This window comes from Salmo salar, chromosome 12 (assembly GCF_965601325.2).
Source record: "Salmo salar chromosome 12, fSalSal1, whole genome shotgun sequence".
Taxonomy (NCBI): Eukaryota; Metazoa; Chordata; class Actinopteri; order Salmoniformes; family Salmonidae; genus Salmo; species Salmo salar.
In genome coordinates this window covers 13,471,348-13,491,582 of record NC_138302.1, presented here as the reverse complement: position 1 = coordinate 13,491,582, position 20,235 = coordinate 13,471,348, and the positions used below count along the sequence as shown (strand labels likewise).

General features: G+C 47.0%; 1 protein-coding gene across 2 annotated transcripts; it reads right to left on the bottom strand.

Annotated features, from left to right (window-relative positions):
* Positions 1-4: 4 nt before the first annotated feature.
* On the bottom strand, positions 5-14,201 carry LOC106594684 (uncharacterized). Of its 2 annotated transcripts, none has more exons than XM_045690730.2 (9): positions 13,358-14,199; positions 10,974-11,056; positions 9,001-9,157; positions 7,314-7,475; positions 7,068-7,193; positions 6,134-6,277; positions 4,993-5,143; positions 698-2,437; positions 5-407 (listed from the first exon to the last, which is right to left on the bottom strand). In XM_045690730.2, exons 1-9 carry the CDS (start codon positions 13,619-13,621, stop codon positions 367-369), a joined length of 2,868 nt encoding a protein of 955 aa, XP_045546686.2. In that variant the 5' UTR covers positions 13,622-14,199; the 3' UTR covers positions 5-366. The 2 variants fall into 2 exon arrangements, 1 of the variants encoding a protein (XP_045546686.2); XR_014379603.1 differs by having other exon boundaries at positions 320-407; positions 478-2,437; positions 13,358-14,201.
* Between the last annotated feature and the right edge of the window lie 6,034 nt (positions 14,202-20,235).

The following is a 20,235-nucleotide window of genomic DNA, read 5'->3' as shown; positions in this document are numbered from 1 at the left end:
CATCTCATTGTAGGGTCAGGTTTTTATTATAAATGGAAAAGTCAAATGTAATTTAAATAAAACAGAAGAGAGAGAGGCTACAGGTCATGATGTTCAGGTCAGAATGTGGACTGTGTGTGTTAGTAGAAGAGAGAGGCTACACGTCGTGTGTGTGTGTGTGTGTGTGTGTGTGTGTGTGTGTGTGTGTGTGTGTGTGTGTGTGTGTGTGTGTGTGTGTGTGTGTGTGTGTGTGTGTGTGTGTGTGTGTGTGTGTGTGTGTGTGTGTGTGTGTGTGTGTGTGTGTGTGTGTGTGTGTGTGTGTGTGTGTGGGGGGGGGGGTTCCGTGGTCCTGGAGAGTGTTGTGACGTGGATCAGAGAAGGGAATCACTATATGGGAACTTTGGTAATGTCACCAGTAGAGACTTTACCTGAGAAAGACAGAGAGAGACATTGAGTAGCAAAATCTTTTTTTCAATGTTGTAATATCTCTATCCTCACCTTCCATGGTGGAGCTGGTCTAGTTATTATATCTCTATCCTCACCTTCCATGGTGGAGCTGGTCTAGTTATTATATCTCTATCCTCACCTTCCATGCCGGAGCTGGTCTAGTTATTATATCTCTATGTTCACCTTCCATGGTGGAGCTGGTCTAGTTATTATATCTCTATGTTCACCTTCCATGGTGGAGCTGGTCTAGTTATTATATCTCTATGTTCACCTTCCATGGTGGAGCTGGTCGACAAGCTGGTAGAAGACGAGTTGCTACCGGACACGGTCATGCCCCCGCCCGATGACATCATGATGGAACCTCCGCCGGACACCGTCGGCGCACCTCCTGATGACACCGTGGCTGGTCCCCCACCGGACACTATCGTGACGCCTCCTGATGACATGAGAGCTGGTCCCCCGCCGGACACCATTGCAACGCCTCCGCCTGATGGCGCCGTGCCGGCTGCTGATGGCGCCGTGCCGGCTGCTGATGGCGCCGTGCCGGCTGCTGATGGCGCCGTGCCGGCTGCTGATGGCGCCGTGCCGGCTGCTGATGGCGCCGTGCCGCCTCCTGATGGCGCCGTGCCTCCTGCTGATGGCGCCGTGCCGCCTCCTGATGGCGCCGTGCCGCCTCCTGATGGCGCCGTGCCGCCTCCTGATGGCGCCGTGCCTCCTGCAGCTGGCGCCGTGCCTCCTGCTGATGGTGCCGTGCCGCCTCCTGATGGCGCCGTGCCGCCTCCTGATGGCGCCGTGCCTCCTGCTGATGGCGCCGTGCCGCCTGCTGATGGCGCCGTGCCGCCTCCTGATGGCGCCGTGCCGCCTCCTGCAGCTGGCGCCGTGCCTCCTGCTGATGGCGCCGTGCCGCCTCCTGATGGCGCCGTGCCGCCTCCTGATGGCGCCGTGCCGCCTCCTGATGGCGCCGTGCCTCCTGCTGATGGCGCCGTGCCGCCTGCTGATGGCGCCGTGCCGCCTGCTGATGGCGCCGTGCCGCCTGCTGATGGCGCCGTGCCGCCTGCTGATGGCGCCGTGCCTCCTGCTGATGGCGCCGTGCCGCCTGCTGATGGCGCCGTGCCGCCTGCTGATGGCGCCGTGCCTCCTGCTGATGGCGCCGTGCCTCCTGCTGATGGCGCCGTGCCTCCTCCTGCTGGCGCCGTGCCGCCTGCTGATGGCGCCGTGCCGCCTCCTGATGGCGCCGTGCCTCCTCCTGCTGGCGCCGTGCCGCCTCCTGATGGCGCCGTGCCTCCTCCTGATGGCGCCGTGCCGCCTCCTGATGGCGCCGTGCCGCCTCCTGATGGCGCCGTGCCGCCTGCTGCTGGCGCCGTGCCTCCTGCTGATGGCGCCGTGCCGCCTCCTGATGGCGCCGTGCCGCCTCCTGATGGCGCCGTGCCTCCTCCTGATGGCGCCGTGCCGCCTGCTGATGGCGCCGTGCCGCCTGCTGATGGCGCCGTGCCTCCTCCTGATGGCGCCGTGCCTCCTCCTGATGGCGCCGTGCCTCCTCCTGATGGCGCCGTGCCTCCTGCTGATGGCGCCGTGCCTCCTGCTGATGGCGCCGTGCCTCCTCCTGATGGCGCCGTGCCTCCTCCTGATGGCGCCGTGCCTCCTCCTGATGGCGCCGTGCCGCCTGCTGATGGCGCCGTGCCGCCTGCTGATGGCGCCGTGCCTCCTGCTGATGGCGCCGTGCCTCCTGCTGATGGCGCCGTGCCTCCTCCTGATCGCGCCGTGCCTCCTCCTGATGGCGCTGTGGCTGATCCGCCGCCGGACACCATCGCAGGGCTTCCTGATGACATCATGGCTGGTCCCCCGCCGGACACCATCGCAGCGCCTCCTGATGACATCATGGCAGCCCCGCCCCCAGAACTGCTGGAGGTAGAGCTAGTGGAATGCATCAACATGGAACTTCCTCCCGTCCCCACTCCTCCTCCCGAGGATTTCACCTCCAACACAGTGGTCCTGGTCACAACAGTCTTACCTGAGTACATAGACAAACGTGTTAATAAGACGTTTAAAACATTTACATATAAAGCAATAGTCCGCCCCAGTGGACGAGTCATATTACCCATAAAAACACCAGAAATGGTGGTAGAGAGAGAGGGGGGAGAGAGGGTGGTAGAGAGAGAGGGGGGAGAAAGGGTGGTAGAGAGACAGGGGGGAGAAAGGGTGGTAGAGAGAGAGGGGGGAGAGAAGGTGGTAGAGAGAGAGGGGGGAGAGAGGATGGTAGAGAGAGGGGGAGAGAGGGTGGTGTAGAGAGAGGGGGAGAGAGGGTGGTAGAGAGAGAGGGGGAGAGAGGGTGGTAGAGAGAGCGGGGGAGAGAGGGTGGTAGAGAGAGCGGGGGAGAGAGGGTGGTAGAGACAGAGGGTAGGGAGGTAGAGAGAGGGGGAGAGGAGAGGGAAGGGGGAGAAAGAAAGGGAGCGAGGGAGAGAAATGGAGAGGTAATTTACGATTGAACACCAGAAATGGTTCCAATGATTTTTCATGCCATTAATATTTCACGTCGTGAATTTTACAAACACTTCAAATGAAGCGTGTGTTTGGTGTAGGTTACTGTGATTCAGAAAGCATTCAGACCCCTTCCTTTTTTCCACATTTTGTTATGTTACAGCCTAATTCTAAAATGGATTAAATAAATGTTTTTCCTCAATCTACACCCAATACCCCATAATGACAAAGCGAAAACAGGTTTTTAGACATTTTTGCAAATGTATAAAAAAATTTAAAACAGAAATACCTTATTTACATAAGTATTCAGACCCTTTGCTATGAGACTCAAAATTGAGTTCAGGTGCATCCTGTTTCCATTGACCATCCTTGAGATGTTTCTACAACTTGATTGGAGTCCACTTGTGGTAAATTCAATTGATTGGACATGATTTGGAAAGGCACACACCTGTGTATATAAGGTCCCAAAGTTGACAGTGCATGTCAGAGCAAAAACCAAGCCATGAGGTCAAAGGAATTGTCCGTAGAGCTCCGAGACACGATTGTGTCGAGGCACAGATCTGGGGAATTTCTGCAGCATTGAAGGTCCAGAAGAACACAGTAGCCTCCATCATTCTTAAATGGAAGAAGTTTGGAACCACCAAGACTCTTCCTTAGAGCTGGCCGCCTGGCCAAACTGAGCAATCGGGGTAGAAGGGCCTTGGTCAGAGAGGTGACCAAGAACCTGATTGTCACTCTGACAGAGCTACAGAGTTCCTCTGTGGAGAACCTTCCAGAAGGAATACCATCTCTGCAGCACTCCACCAATCAGGCCTTTATTGTAGAGTGGCCAGACGGAAGACACTCCTTAGTAAAAGTCACATGACAGCCCGCTTTTCCAAGAGGCAACTAAAGGACTCTCAGAACATGACAAACAAGATTCTCTGGTCGGATGAAACCAAGATTGAACTCTTTGGCCTGAATGCCAAGCGTCATGCTGGAGGAAACCTGGCACCATCCCTACGGTGAAGCATGGTGGTGGCAGCATCATGCTGTGGGGATGTTTTTCAGCGACAGGGACTGGTAGACTAAAAGTACAGAGACACCCTTGATGAAAACCTGCTCCAGAGCGCTCAGTACCCTAAGCAACGACCCTAAGCACACAGCCAAGACAACAGAGGAGTGGCTTCGGGACAAGTCTCTGAATGTCTTTGAGTGGCCCAGCCAGAGCCCAGACTTGAACCCGATAGAACATCTCCGTAGAGACCTGAAAATAGCTGTGCAGCGACGCTTCCCATCCAACCTGACAGAGCTTGAGAGGATCTGCAGAGAAGATTGGGAGAAATTCCCCAAATACAGGTGTGCCACGCTTATAGCGTCTTACCCAGGAAGACTCTAGGCTGTAATCGCTGCCAAAGGTGCTTCAACAAAGTACTGAGTAAAGGGTCTGAAAACTTATGTAAATGTGATGTTTCCGTTTTATATTTTGTATTTTTTTGCTACAATGCATTGTCATTATGGGGTGACGTGTGTATATTCATGAGGGAAAAAAACTATTTAATCAATTTTAAGAATTAGAATATAATGTAACAAAATCTGGAAAAAAGTCAAGGGGTCTGAATACTTTCCGAATGCACTGTACCTTGGCGTGATGTTTTGATAGCCGTGTAATTCTCTCGGACAGTGTGAGTTTTACCAATATATTCGCCTAAATTTACTCTAAAAAATTGGACATGCTAATTGTTGACAGAAGTTACCTTGTCCGGCGGGAGATATTTGCACGGTTATCAAAACTTCACACCAGTGTAAGCCTACACCAGACACAGACCAGGTTATCAACACGTCACGCCAGTGTAAGCCTACACCAGACACAGACCTTGAATAAAAGTAGTTCCAAAATCCCAGATGGAAAAATGAATGGTGAAAAAACGATTGGAACCATTTCTGGGTTTTATGACTCATACTGTGGTACTCAATACTTGATAAGAGCTGTGATTCCATAACTTTGTACTTCAAATGTTTTCTTTGTGTATTTTTGTATTTTACAGACTCTTGAAAGATCAGCCTTTCATGCATGGGCTGAGAGTGATCCTAACTAACAAGTTTTACCTGCCGACCTCCCGGCCCCTCCAGAGACCACCATTCCTCCTCCCAGGTCAGCCCCTCCAGAGATCATGCCCCCTTCCAGGCCGGCTCCCTCCAGCAGATGCTTATACTGCTGGATCTCCATCTCTAGACGACTCTTGATGTTCAGAAGGATCTGGGAGAGCGAGTGAGAGAGGGGGAGGTAGAGAGCGAGAGAGGGGAGGTAGAGAGCGGGGGGGTAGAGGGAGAGAGAGAAAGAAAGAGGGGGAAAGTAGGGAGAGAGGGTGGTAGAGGGAGAGGAGGGAGAGAGGGTGGTAGAGAGAGAAGAGGGAGGGAGGGTGGTATAGAGAGAGGGGGAAAGAGGGTGGTAGAGAGAGAGAGGGGAGGGAGAGAGGGTGGTAGAGAGAGGGAAGGGGGAGAGAGGGAGCGAGGGAGAGAAGTGGAGAGGTAATTTATGATTGAGCCGGCATTCGCAGCGCTTACCATGAATGCGATATCCGTGAATGCTGGAGAAATTACGCATTGTGAGCTGTCTGTAAAGCTGCTCTGTAACGCTCCTCTGTAACGCTCCTCTGTAACGCTGATCTGTAACCCTGCTCTGTAACGCTGCTCTGTAACGCTGCTCTGTAACGCTGCTCTGTAACGCTGCTCTGTAACGCTGCTCTGTAACGCTCCTCTGTAACGCTGCTCTGTAACGCTCCTCTGTAACGCTGCTCTGTAACGCTGCTCTGTAACGCTGCTCTGTAACGCTGCTCTGTAATGCTCCTCTGTAACGCTCCTCTGTAACGCTCCTCTGTAACCCTGCTCTGTAACGCTCCTCTGTAACGCTCCTCTGTAACGCTGCCTCGTAACGCTCCTCTGTAACGCTGCCCTGTAACGCTGCCCTGTAACGCTGCTCTGTAACGCTGCTCTGTAACGCTCCTCTGTAACGCTGCTCTGTAACGCTGCTCTGTAACACTGCTCTGTAACGCTCCTCTGTAACGCTGTTCTGTAATGCTCCTCTGTAACGCTGCTCTGTAACGCTGCTCTGTAACGCTGTTCTGTAACGCTGTTCTGTAACGCTCCTCTGTAACGCTACTCTGTAACGCTACTCTGTAACGCGCCTTGGATTGAATCCCTAATCAGTGATTGTGAGTGATTCAGTATAGAGGTATGGTTACTGTACCTGGTAGTCCTGGCTCTGCTCAGTGGTGCTGGCCCTTATAGAGGTCAGTTCTCCCTCCAGGCCCATCACCTTGCCACTATACCCAGACAGACGTTGCTGGAACTGGGACTGAACCTCCAACAGCCTGGCCTCTAGGTTAGCCATCTGGAGGAGGGCAGGGTGGGGGACAAACAGAGAGAGAGACACGAAGGAAACACACACACAGGTGCACATACACACACGGAAGACACACACATTTAGCATGATTGGAAGGGATTGGAAGTGGGGACAATTGGGGAGTATAGTGAGTGAGTGGGCATGGTAGGGTTTGTATAGTGTGTGTGTGTGTGTGTGTGTGTGTGTGTGTGTGTGTGTGTGTGTGTGTGTGTGTGTGTGTGTGTGTGTGTGTGTGTGAGACCCACCCCCATACGTAGTCCCTGGTATTCCATCTGTAGGGTTTGTATAGTGTGTGTGTGTGTGTGTGTGTGTGTGTGTGTGTGTGTGTGTGTGTGTGTGTGTGTGTGTGAGACCCACCCCCATACGTAGTCCCTGGTATTCCATCTGTAGGGTGTGTGTGTGTGTGTGTGTGTGTGTGTGTGTGTGTGTGTGTGTGTGTGTGTGTGTGTGTGTGTGTGTGAGACCCACCCCCATACGTAGTCCCTGGTATTCCATCTGTACAGTTTGTATAGTGTGTGTGTGTGTGTATGTGTGTGTGTGTGTGAGACCCACCCCCATACGTAGTCCCTGGTATTCCATCTGTAGGGTGTGTGTGTGTGTGTGTGTGTGTGTGTGTGTGTGTGTGTGTGTGTGTGTGTGTGTGTGTGTGTGTGTGTGTGTGTGTGTGTGTGTGTGTGTGACCCACCCCCATACGTAGTCCCTGGTATTCCATCTGTAGGGTGTGTGTGTGTGTGTGTGTGTATATGTGTGTGTGTGTGTGTGTGTGTGTGTGACCCACCCCCATACGTAGTCCCTGGTATTCCATCTGTAGGGTCTGGTAGCGGTTCCGTAACTCTGTCATCTCTGACGTGGTCGTCGTGGTCGTCTCCATCAGCACCGCCGACTCTGCCTGCTTCATCTCCACCTGACACACACACCACACAGAGAGACACACGTCACACACACACGCACGCACACACACACACCTCTGATACATGTTTTAATGTTGGCCTGCGGTCGTGCCTGCGTTGGCATGGTAACAGACCTGTTTCATGTACCAGGCCTCGGCCTGTCTGCGGTTTTTCTCCACGGCCGCCTCGTACTCCGACCTGACTTCAGCCAGCATCAGAGACAGGTCCTGGCTCTTAGCAGCCTGGACATCCACGTTCACCTGGCCTGTCATCCCCCCACGCATGGACAACAGCTCCTAGAGAGGTCACAGGTTAGGGGTCAGAGGGTGAGAGAGAAACACAGAGGAAGAGAGAGATAGACCGAGAGAAACACAGCGGGAGAGAGAGATGGACGAGGGGAGAGGGGCCGAGAGCCGCGGGAGGGAGATGGACAGAGAGAGAAACAGAGAGGGAGAGAGAGATGGACAGAGAGAGAAACAGAGAGGGAGAGAGAGATAGACAGAGAGAGAAACAGAAAGGGAGAGAGAGATAGACAGACAGAGAGAGAAACACAGAGGGAGAGAGAGATAGACAGAGAGAAACACAGCGGGAGAGAGAGATGGACAGAGAGAGAAACAGAGAGGGAGAGACAGAGAGAGAAACAGAGAGGGAGAGACAGAGAGAGAAACAGAGAGGGAGAGACAGAGAGAGAAACAGAGAGGGAGAGACAGAGAGAGAAACAGAGAGGGAGAGAGAGAGAGAAACAGAGAAAGAGAGAGAGATAGACAGAGAAACAGAGAAAGAGAGAGAGATAGACAGAGAGAGAAACAGAGAGGGAGAGAGAGATAGACCGAGAGAAACACAGCGGGAGAGAGAGATGGACAGAGAGAGAAACAGAGAGGGAGAGAGAGATGGACAGAGAGAGAAACAGAGAGGGAGAGAGAGATAGACAGAGAGAGAAACAGAAAGGGAGAGAGAGATAGACAGACAGAGAGAGAAACACAGAGGGAGAGAGAGATAGACAGAGAGAAACACAGCGGGAGAGAGAGATGGACAGAGAGAGAAACAGAGAGGGAGAGAGATAGACAGAGAGAGAAACAGAGAGGGAGAGAGAGATAGACAGAGAGAGAAACAGAGAAGGAGAGAGAGATAGACAGAGAAACAGAGAAAGGGAGAGAGAGATAGACAGAGAGAGAAACAGAGAGGGAGAGAGAGATGGACAGAGAGAGAGACAGAGAGGGAGAGAGAGATAGACAGAGAGAGAAACAGAGGGAGAGAGAGAGATGGACAGAGAGAGAAACAAGAGGGAGAGATAGACAGAGAGAGAAACAGAGAGGGAGAGAGAGATAGACAGAGAGAGAAACAGAGGGAGAGAGAATAGACGAGAGAAACACAGAGGGAGAGAGAGATGGACAGAGAGAGAAACAGAGAGGGAGATGGACAGAGAGAGAAACAGAGAGGGAGAGAGAGATAGACAGAGAGAGAAACAGAGAGGGAGAGAGAGATAGACCGAGAGAGAAACAGAGAAAGAGAGAGATAGACAGAGAGAGAAACCGAGAAAGAGAGAGATAGACAGAGAGAGAAACAGAGAAAGAGAGAGATAGACAGAGAGAGAAACAGAGAGGGAGAGAGAGATAGACAGAGAGAGAAACAGAGAGGGAGAGAGAGATAGACAGAGAGAGAAACAGAGAAAGAGAGAGATAGACAGAGAGAGAAACAGAGAAAGAGAGAGATAGACAGAGAGAGAAACAGAGAGGGAGAGAGAGATAGACAGAGAGAGAGACAGAGAAAGAGAGAGATAGACAGAGAGAGAAACAGAGAAAGAGACAGGCGTGCCCTCACCTCTTCATGGCTCTTCGCCATGGAGGCCCGTTCGTTCTCGTACCCCTGCAGGTCCTGCATCATGGCTGTGATGTTCATCTCAAACTCCCGCTGCAGATTCCTTAGACCCCCAATGTCCCCCTCCACACACTGGCGCAAAGACAGCTCATTCTCCCACCTGGCAGAAATACAATGAATAGAGATGACACCATATTAACAGGCCCAGAGAGATGAGTGACAGATCCGTTAGCTCTGTGGGGTTTTAGGCTGGGTATCTGTAAAGCCCTTTTGTGACAACTGCTGATGTAAAAAGGGCTTTAACTCTACAGGATTGGTGGGTCCCCCCGCAGGACGGCTGAGTTAACGTATGGTAATGTGATTAGCATGAGGTTGTAAGTAACAAGAACATATCACAGGACATAGACATATCTGATATGGGCAGAAAGCTTAAATTTGTGTTAATCTAACTGCACTGTCCAATTTACAGTAGCTATTGCAGTGAATGAATACCATGCTATTGTTTGAGGAGAGTGCACAGTTATGAACTTGAAAATGTATTAATAAACCAATTAGGCACATTTGGGCAGTCTTGATACAACATTTTGAACAGAAATGCAATGGTTCATTGGATCAGTCTAAAACATTGCGCATGCACTGCTGCCATCTACTGGCCAAAATCTAAATTGCGCCTGGGCTGGAATAATACATTATGGCCTTTCTCTTGCATTTAAAAGATGATGCTACAAAAAAATACAAAAACCGCATGTTTTCTTCTTTGTATTATCTTTTGCCAGATCTAATGTGTTATTCTCCTACATTAATTTAACATTTCCACAAACTTCAAAGTGTTTCCTTTCAAATGTTATCAAGAATATGCATATCCTTGCTTCAGGTCCTGAGCGACAGGCAGTTAGATTTGGGTATGTCATTTTAGGCGAAAATTGAAAAAAAGGGGCGAATCCTTAAGAGGTTGTTTAAGAAATGACTGTGATTGATTGATAACTGCAAGATAAGGACCAATAGAACTAGATCATAGCCTACACGCTACACACAGTGAGCATTTCAACCCTAGAAACAGAATCATTCTAGGTCTATTATTTCAACACCGGGTCAGGGGAACTCGATAACTGCCATGGTTTTGTTATAAGAAATATATGTTTTGTAATCTGAAAGTGATAGATAATTAAGAAAATCAGTGGGGTTACAACTACAAGCAAAGACCCTATAGAAGTAGCCTATGATAACAGTGAGCATTTCATCTCCCGAACCAAAGCTGTTAGCCTGGGCACCTGTCTGTTAGTGCTATCGTTCCACTCCTTGCCACTCCCTGTTTGGAATGTGACACGACGTAAAAATGAGTGGAATGTTAGCACAAACAGACTGGTACCAGGCTAACAGCTGTGTCTTCTAATTCACGTCCTTGCCATTTCCTGACAACAAATTGTCCAATAAACTTGGTCTGTAGGAGAAGATGAGGATTAAGTAATGAATAGAGTTGTTTGGACTATCTATAGGCTACAGCTGATTGAATTATTTTCTTTATTGGTACCTACTTCATTGAGACAGTGTATATATTGTTGATTAATTCTATAGGGTACATCTGGTTTTATTGGTACCTACTTCATTGAGACAGTGTATATATTGTTCATTAATTCTATAGGGTACAACTGGTTTTATTGGTACCTACTTCATTGAGACAGTGCATATATTGTTGATTAATTATATAGGTAACAACTGGTACCTACTTCATTGAGACAGTGTATATATTGTTGTAACAACTGTGTGGGAGTGGTGCATAAAGAAACATTCTCCTCCAGGACTTAAAACCTGTTTCACTGTTCAGGATATGTCCACTATGTATCAATGAGATACCTTAATGAAGAAAATAATTCAATCAAGATTCCATGACAATCTACTCAAAATGTTGCCAAGGACACTAAAGTATTCATCCATCCATTTATCCGTCCATCCAATCATTCATCCATCCATCCTACTTGACTCTGAAGTCGTCAGCAGTCAGCTTTGCGTTGTCGATCTCCACAGCAATCTGAGAGTTCTGTATCAGGAAACCCATGAGCTGCAGACAGAGACAGGAGTCAGACACTGTGTGTGTGTGTGTGTGTGTGTGTGTGTGTGTGTGTGTGTGTGTGCGTGTGTGTCCCACAAGCCATTTCACAAATGATGATGCTTTTCAAAAATATCATATAATTTTGGGAGAAATAATTTCCAAAGACGTTTTTAGGGCATGTAGTAAGGTATTCAAATGATGTACTCAATTACATACCCATAATGCACTCAATAACATACCCCATAATGTACTCAATAACCATAATGTACACAATAATCATAATGTACTCAATGACATACCCCATAATGCAGTCAACAACATACCCCATAATGCACTCAACAACATACCCCATAATGCACTCAACAACATACCCCATAATGCACTCAACAACATACCCCATAATGCACTCAACAACATACCCCATAATGCACTCAACAACATACTCCATAATGCACTCAACAACATACTCCATAATGCACTCAACAACATACTCCATAATGTACTCAATAACATACCCCATAATGTACTCAATAACATACCTCATAATGTACTCAATAACCATAATGTACTCAATAACATACCCCATAATGCACTCAATTATATACCCCGTAATGCACTCAATAACATACCCAATAATGTACTCAATAACATACCTCATAATGTAATAAATATCCATAATGTACTCAATAACCATAATGTACTCAATAACATACCCCATAATGCTCTCAATAACATACCCCATAATGCTCTCAATAACATACCCCATAATGTTCTCAATAACATACCCCATAATGTTCTCAATAACCATACCTCATAATGTACTCAATAACCATAATTTACTCAATAACATACCCCATAATGTTCTCAATAACATACCTCATAATGTACTCAATAACCCTAATGTACTCAATAACATAGCCCATAATGGACTCAATAACATACCCCATAATGCACTCAGTAACATACCCCATAACGCACTCAACAACATACCCCATAATGCACTCAGTAACATACCCCATAATGCACTCAGTAACATACCCATAATGCACTCAGTAACATACCCATAATGCACTCAGTAACATACCCAATAATGCACTCAGTAACATACCCAATAATGCACTCAATAACATACCCCATAATGCACTCAATAACATACCCCATAATGCACTCAATAACATACCCCATAATGTACACAATTACATACCCAATAATGTACTCAATAATGTACCTCATAATGTACTCAATAACCATAATGTACTCAATAACCATAATGCACTCAATAACATACCCCATAATGTACTCAATAACATACCCCATAATGCACTCAATAACATACCCCATAATGCACCTAATAACATACCCCATAATGTACTCAATAACCATACCTCATAATGTACTCAATAACCATAATGTACTCAATAACATACCCCACAATGTTCTCAATAACATACCCCACAATGTTCTCAATAACATACCCCATAATGTACTCAATAACATACCCCATAATGTTCTCAATAACATACCTCATAATGTACTCAATAAGCATAATGTACTCAATAAAGTACCCCATAATGTTCTCAATGACATACCCCATAATGTATTCAATAACCATACCTCATAATGTACTCAATAACATACCCCATAATGTTCTCAATAACATACCTCATAATGTACTCAATAAGCATAATGTACTCAATAAAGTACCCCATAATGTACTCAATAACATACCTCATAATGTTCTCAATAACATACCCCACAATGTTATCAATAACATACCTCATAATGTACTCAATAACCATAATGTACTCAATAACATACCCAATAATATACTCAATAACATACCCCATAATGCACTCAATAACATACCCCATAATGCACTCAATAACATACCCCATAATGCACTCAATAACATACCCCATAATGCACTCAATAACATACCCTATAATGTACTCAATAACATACCCTATAATGTACTCAATAACATAGCCCATAATGTACTCAATAACATAGCCCATAATGCACTCAATAACATATATGACTATAGCAAATATAGATAAGATCATCTACAATACTGGATATTATTTGAGCAAAAACATCCCAAGACATTTAGCAGTAGGCTCCCACTGGGCACATACTGTATGTCAATTCAACGTCTGTCCCACATTGGTTCAACGTAATTTCAATTAAATGATGTGGGAACAAAGTTGATTGAACCAGTGTGTGCCCAGTGGGATAGTTCTTGTGCGCTTTTACGCATAACTTTTACAAATGGCAAGCTCGCTCAGGGAGAGAGATAGTTTTAACTCCTACCTGCTCCATGAGTGGTTTGAGTGTTGCGTCGTAGATGGTCAGGTCGTGCGCCTCCACCTTGTTGAAGGTGAAGGTCTTCAGCTTCTCCTCCAGCTGGTGGTTGGTGGCCTCCAGCTGGCGAACCTTCTCCATGTAGGTTGCCAGGCGGTCGTTCAGGTTGTGCATGTGCTGCTTCTCGTTACCGGCGAACCCGAGGGACGTGTCCTCAACACCTCCACCGTACCCAAAACCTCCTCCTCCACCACCTCCACCGCCCCCGAACATCCCGCTTCCGCCGCCACCAGTGCCTCATCCCACTCCCCAGACCTGCCATGTGGCTGGAGGATGACATCCTGAACCCTCCTCCTCCACCGTCTCCAAAGCCCTTCCCGAAGCCCAGACTAGCGCCTCCTCCTCCGGCCCCAATGCCCATTCTGCTCCCGAAGCTGGAGCGCATTGACGACCCCCCGGCGGAGGACAATGCCATCTTCCGGCTCCCGAACCCGGAGAAAGAATTGGCGGAGAACCGCTGCTTCCCGGACAGACTCATCGATCACGACTACAACAATGACTACGGCCTAGCCGAGAGAAAGAGACTGCCTATCTTTCAGTCTTCTGTCCTCTACCGCTACTGCTGCTTTTGCTGCTGCTGCTGAGGTGGCGAGGGTCTGAAGCGGCTGAGAGAGCCTGTGACCGCGGCTACTGTCACCGAGCTTCAAGTGTTAATATCCAGAGTATTAAGTGATGGATATATATATACAGCGGCACTGGCTCGCTCTCCACGCCCCGGTAAAGCGCAATTGGCCACTGGTAGCCGAACCCCCCAGCCCCGGGCCAATGTTCCTTGATCTTTTGGGTGGAGCTGAAGGTACAGGGAGGTGAACTGTGTATTAATGTGACTGTCACGTGGCTAAGGGCGTGGCACTGCACACACTGCACAGAGGACAGCCCACAGGGCTCTGTGGAAAAGTAGTGCACTATGCAGGGATGTAAAGTACTTAGGTAAAAATACTTTAAAAGTACTACTTACAATTGGGTACTTTAACCACCACTGGAAAGTAGTGCATTATGTATGGAATAGGGTGCCATTAGGGATGTATCTTAAGGTAAAGTAGTGCACTATGTAGGGAATAGGGTGCCTTTAGGGATGTATCTTAAGGTAAAGTAGTGCACTATGTAGGGAATAGGGTGCCATTAGGGATGTATCTTAGGGTAAAGTCAAATCAAATCAAATGTTATTTGTCACATACACATACACAAATGCTTGTGCTTCTAGATCCGACCGTGCAGTAATATCTAACAAGTAATCTAACAATCTCACAACAACTACCTTGTACACACAAGTGTAAAGGAATGAATACAGAATATGAACATAAAAATATATATGGATGAGCGATGGCCGAACGGCATAGGCAAGATGCAGTAGATGGTATAGAGTACAGTATATACATATGAGATGAGTAATGTAGGGTATGTAAACATTATATAAAGTGGCATAGTTTAAAGTGACTAGTGGTACATTTATTACATCCAATTTTTAATTATTAAAGTGGCTGGAGTTGAGTCAATATGTTGGCAGCAGCCACTCAATGTTAGTGATGCGCTGTTTAACAGTCTGATGGCCTTGAGATAGAAGCTGTTTTTCAGTCTCTCGGTCCCAGCTTTGATGCACCTGTACTGACCTCACCTTCTGGATGATAGCGGGGTGAACAGGCAGTGGCTCGGGTGGTTGTTGTCCTTGATGATATTTTTGGCCTTTTTGGCCTGGTGCACTATGTAGGGAATAGGGTGCCATTTGGGAAATATTTACAAGTGTTTTTCTATGACTTTTACATAACGGTCCATTAGGGCGCTTCTCATTAAGCAAAAATTCTGAATATGTGTGTGCGTGCGTGTGTGTACCATTGGGTGTGTGTGTCAGCCAGTTTGTGTGTACCATTGGGTGGGTGTGTCAGCCTGTTTGTGTGTACCATTGGGTGTGTGTGTCAGCCAGTTTGTGTGTACCATTGGGTGGGTGTGTCAGCCTGTTTGTGTGTACCATTGGGTGTGTGTGTCAGCCAGTTTGTGTGTACCATTGGGTGGGTGTGTCAGCCAGTTTGTGTGTACCATTGGGTGGGTGTGTCAGCCTGTTTGTGTGTACCATTGGGTGTGTGTGTCAGCCAGTTTGTGTGTACCATTGGGTGTGTGTGTCAGCCAGTTTGTGTGTACCATTGGGTGTGTGTGTCAGCCAGTTTGTGTGTACCATTGGGTGGGTGTGTCAGCCAGTTTGTGTGTACCATTGGGTGTGTGTGTCAGCCAGTTTGTGTGTACCATTGGGTGTGTGTGTCAGCCAGTTTGTGTGTACCATTGGGTGTGCCAGTTTGTGTGTACCATTGGGTGTGCCAGTTTGTGTGTACCATTGGGTGTGCCAGTTTGTGTGTACCATTGGGTGTGCCAGTTTGTGTGTACCATTGGGTGTGTGTGTCAGCCAGTTTGTGTGTACCATTGGGTGGGCCAGTTTGTGTGTACCATTGGGTGTGTGTGTCAGCCAGTTTGTGTGTACCATTGGGTGGGCCAGTTTGTGTGTACCATTGGGTGTGTGTGTCAGCCAGTTTGTGTGTACCATTGGGTGGGCCAGTTTGTGTGTACCATTGGGTGTGCCAGTTTGTGTTAACCATTGGGTGTGCCAGTTTGTGTGTACCATTGGGTGTGCCAGTTTGTGTGTACCATTGGGTGTGCCAGTTTGTGTTAACCATTGGGTGTGCCAGTTTGTGTGTACCATTGGGTGTGCCAGTTTGTGTTAACCATTGGGTGTGCCAGTTTGTGTGTACCATTGGGTGTGCCAGTTTGTGTAAGTGATGATCATGACAGTTTGTGATTGATTGTTGATTTAACACCCAACATAATGACAGATGTCTGGCTGAGACAGGCCTACATGGCACAGAAAGTGATTCAATGCAAGACACACTTGAATTTATGTAACCCAATCAAAATCCTCCCAGATGATGGCCTCTCTTTTAGACTTTGACTGATTCCGAAAGTTTGCAACAGATTTTGATCTTCACAAATTAAAAGTAATAAAAACAAATAAACAGAATAGAGAAGACACCCTTCAGGACAAATCCCTTCTTCGATTCGACCCACAGTGGGGAAAGATCTCTCCTTTCGCGATCCCACGGTTTGCAGCCAGCGCATTCACACTGCCTGCAGCTGTGTGCAAAAAAAGTGGCCCGGTTGCATTTCTTTACCAAGAGCAAAGGGGTTGGGTGTTGTTGTTGTTGTTCATCACAGCGAAAGTAATCAAATGAAGCATAACGACATTTACATGTAGCTTCGAAGGGAAGGAATGGTTTAAATGCACATATCAAAGATAGGTTTATTTGAAGTGTTGTCCGTGTGCGCACTGCACATCTCAAGGCCTCCCAACCGCGAACCCAGTGCCTAAACTTTTGATACACATTTAAGATTGATTTATGGATTGTTGGAGAGAGGAAGAGTGGTGAGGGAGACACCGGAGAGAGAAATGGGGAGAGTGTGTGAGAGAGAAGAGAGTGAGGAGATAGAGAGAAAGAGATAAAGAGAGAATGATAGTGGGAGAATGGAGAGAGAAACGGGGAAGTGTGTGAGAGAGAAGAGAGTGAGGAGATAGAGATAAAGAGAGAATGATAGTGGGAGAATGGAGAGAGAAACGGCGAGATAAAGAAAGAGATTGCCTCTTGGCACAGCAGTCAGGGTGTCGTGATTGAACCTGTCAGGAGACTCAGGTGTTCTGCTCATCTGTCGCCCCGGGAGTCCTGGGTACAATTATAAGCCTTATTATTAAGGAGGGGGAGTGGGGGAGGTGGTGTGGGAGATTAAGAAGGGGGAGGGGGACACAACACCTTGAGTGGGAAAGTGTGTAGTAATTTGGAGAATAAAAACGTATATAAAGCTTATGTAACTATGGAGATATAAAAGTAATGTAACTGTAGAGATATAAAACGTATTTAAAGCTTGTGTAACTATGGAGATATAAAAGTAATGTAACTGTAGAGATATAAAACGTATTTAAAGCTTGTGTAACTATGGAGATATAAAAGTAATGTAACTGTAGAGATATAAAACGTATTTAAAGCTTGTGTAACTATGGAGATATAAAAGTAATGTAACTGTAGAGATATAAAACGTATTTAAAGCTTGTGTAACTATGGAGATATAAAAGTAATGTAACTGTAGAGATATAAAACGTATTTAAAGCTTGTGTAACTATGGAGATATAAAAGTAATGTAACTGTAGAGATATAAAACTTATTTAAAGCTTGTGTAACTATGGAGATATAAAACGTGTATGTGTACACCTAAGCAAATAACTTTTACACATATTGTTATACACACAGGGCCTACAACCGTAAAATCATTTTGATAACAACAAGCAATGCAGTTTTATAATAACTTCATTTGTGAAACGCCTATCTGACGTTCTTCTTCTCACCTCTGAGACAATGGCTGGCAGCGGCCCACGTTGTGTGGTGTCTAATGGTTAATCTAATGTTTATGTTCGTCCTGTGTGGTTTTCCCCAGCCCAAGCCCAGCCCTGTGATGGGAGGACTGCTGGAGGAGTAGTACTAGAACACAGTGTACAATCTGTCTGCCTAGCATTTGTCTCCTTATCCTAGCTCCTAACCTTCTATATCCACTAGCTCCTAGCCTGTGTCTCCTTATCCCAGCTCCTAACCTTCTATATCCCCTAGCTCCTAGCCTGTGTCTCCTTATCCTAGCTCCTAACCTACGTCTCCTTACCCTAGCTCCTTGCCTTCTATATCCCCTAGCTCCTAGCCTGTGTCTCCTTACCCCAGATCCTAGCCTTCTATGTCCCCTAGCTCCTAGCCTATGTCTCCTTAACCTAGCTCCTATGTCCCCTAGCTCCTAGCCTATGTCTCCTTACCCTAGCTCCTAGCCTTCTATGTCCCCTAGCTCCTAGCCTGTCTCCTTACCCTAGCTCCTAGCTCCTAGCCTATGTCTCCTTAACCTAGCTCCTAGCCTTCTATGTCCCCTAGCTCCTAGCCTACATCTCCTTACCCTAGCTCCTATGTCCCCTTACTCCTAGCCTGTCTCCTTACCCTAGCTTCTGTCCCCTAGCTCCTAGCCTATGTCTCCTTACCCTAGCTTCTATGTCCCCTAGCTCCTAGCCTGTCTACTTACCCTACCTCCTATGTCCCCTAGCTCCTAGCCTATGTCTACTTTCCCTACGTCCCCTAGCTCCTAGCCGATGTCACCTAGCTCCTAGCCTGTGTCCTTACTCTAGCTCCTATGTCCCCTAGCTCCTAGCCTGTCTCCTCACCCTACCTCCTATGTCCCCTAGCTCTTAGCCTGTCTACTTACCCTGCCTCCTATGTCCCCTAGCTCCTAGCCTATGTCTACTTACCCTACCTCCTATGTCCCCTAGCTCCTAGCCTATGTCTACTTACCCTAGCTCCTATGTCCCCTAGCTCCTAGCCTGTCTCCTTACCCTAGCTCCTATGTCCCCTAGCTCCTAGCCTATGTCTCCTTACCCTAGCTCCTATGTCCCCTTTAGTCCCTGAGGTAATATCTAGATCTGATCGTAGCAACATGACTTTCAAATGCTCTCAGGTGTCTAGTGTGTAGGGAGGGGGTAGGAGATGGGGGGATTCTGATGAATTTCTTTGTGTACGCTGATAAACGTGAGTCCATGCCTCAGCACCTTGGAGGTATGCAGACACAGATAGAGGGGGGAGGGTGGGAGAGAGAGAGAAACGTAGAGAGAGCCAGAGAGAGAGAAACAGGTAGAGGCAGAGAGAGAAAGGGGACGGGGGAGAGAAACAGAGAGAGAAAAGAGAGAGGGATGATGTATTGTAAGACAGTGAAGTGGTGCATCTTGGGTAATAATGAGTGTTAATCAGGGTGTCATCAGTTCTCTCATCACACCCTTTATTCTCCATTCACATGGCTAAAGCAATTACACAGCAGGAATCACGAACAACACCTGTGTGTGTGTGTGTGTGTGTGTGTGTGTGTGTGTGTGTGTGTGTGTGTGTGTGTGTGTGTGTGTGTGTTGTATTTGTGTCTATGTGTTTGTGTCTGTGTGTTTGTGTCTGTGTCTGTGTGTTTTATTTGTGTCTGTGTGTTTGTGTCTGTGTGCATGTGTCTATGTGTCTGTGTGTTTGTGTCTGTGTCTGTGTGTCTGTGTGCACCCAAGAGAAAGCCTTTGTGCACACGTACGTGTGTCCATCTTTCAGAAAGCAAAAAAGTGCATGTTGTGTGTACGTGCGTGCATGTGTGTGTTTGTATGTGTTTGTGTGTTGCATCTCAATTATATAAATATACCACTCCCTGTTTAACCTACAGAACACAGACATAACTCTATCACTATACATACCCTAGTACAGGGATTTCCACTGTGACCCTACGAGGTCCGGAGCCGGCTGGGTATCTGTTCTACCTGATCATTAACTACACCCACCTGGTGTCGCAGGTCTAAACCGTCCCTGATTAGAGGGGAACAATGAAACAATGCAGTGGAACTGGCTAAGAGGTCCAAAGTTGAGTTTGAGGACCCAAGTAGAATGTACATATATTATAACTATCACTATACCCTAGTAGAATGTACATATATTATAACTACCACTATACCCTAGTAGAATGTACATATATTATAACTATCACTATACCCTAGTAGAATGTACATATATTATAACTATCACTATACCCTAGTAGAATGTACATATATTATAACTATCACTATACCCTAGTAGAATGTACATATATTATAACTACCACTATACATACTCAAGTAGAATGTACATATATTATAACTATCACTATACCCTAGTAGAATGTACATATATTATAACTACCACTATACCCTAGTAGAATGTACATATATTATAACTACCACTATACATACTCAAGTAGAATGTACA

Excerpts from the sequence above, each read along its gene's own strand:
- LOC106594684 (XM_045690730.2), bottom strand. The coding sequence starts at position 13,621 with ATGTTCGGGGGCGGTGGAGGTGGTGGAGGAGGAGGTTTTGGGTACGGT. Across the intron at positions 7,476-9,000 it reads TGGCGAAGAGCCATGAAGAG|GAGCTGTTGTCCATGCGTGG; the intron begins GTGAGGGCACGC and ends TGACCTCTCTAG. Across the intron at positions 5,144-6,133 it reads AGCAGAGCCAGGACTACCAG|ATCCTTCTGAACATCAAGAG; the intron begins GTACAGTAACCA and ends TCGCTCTCCCAG.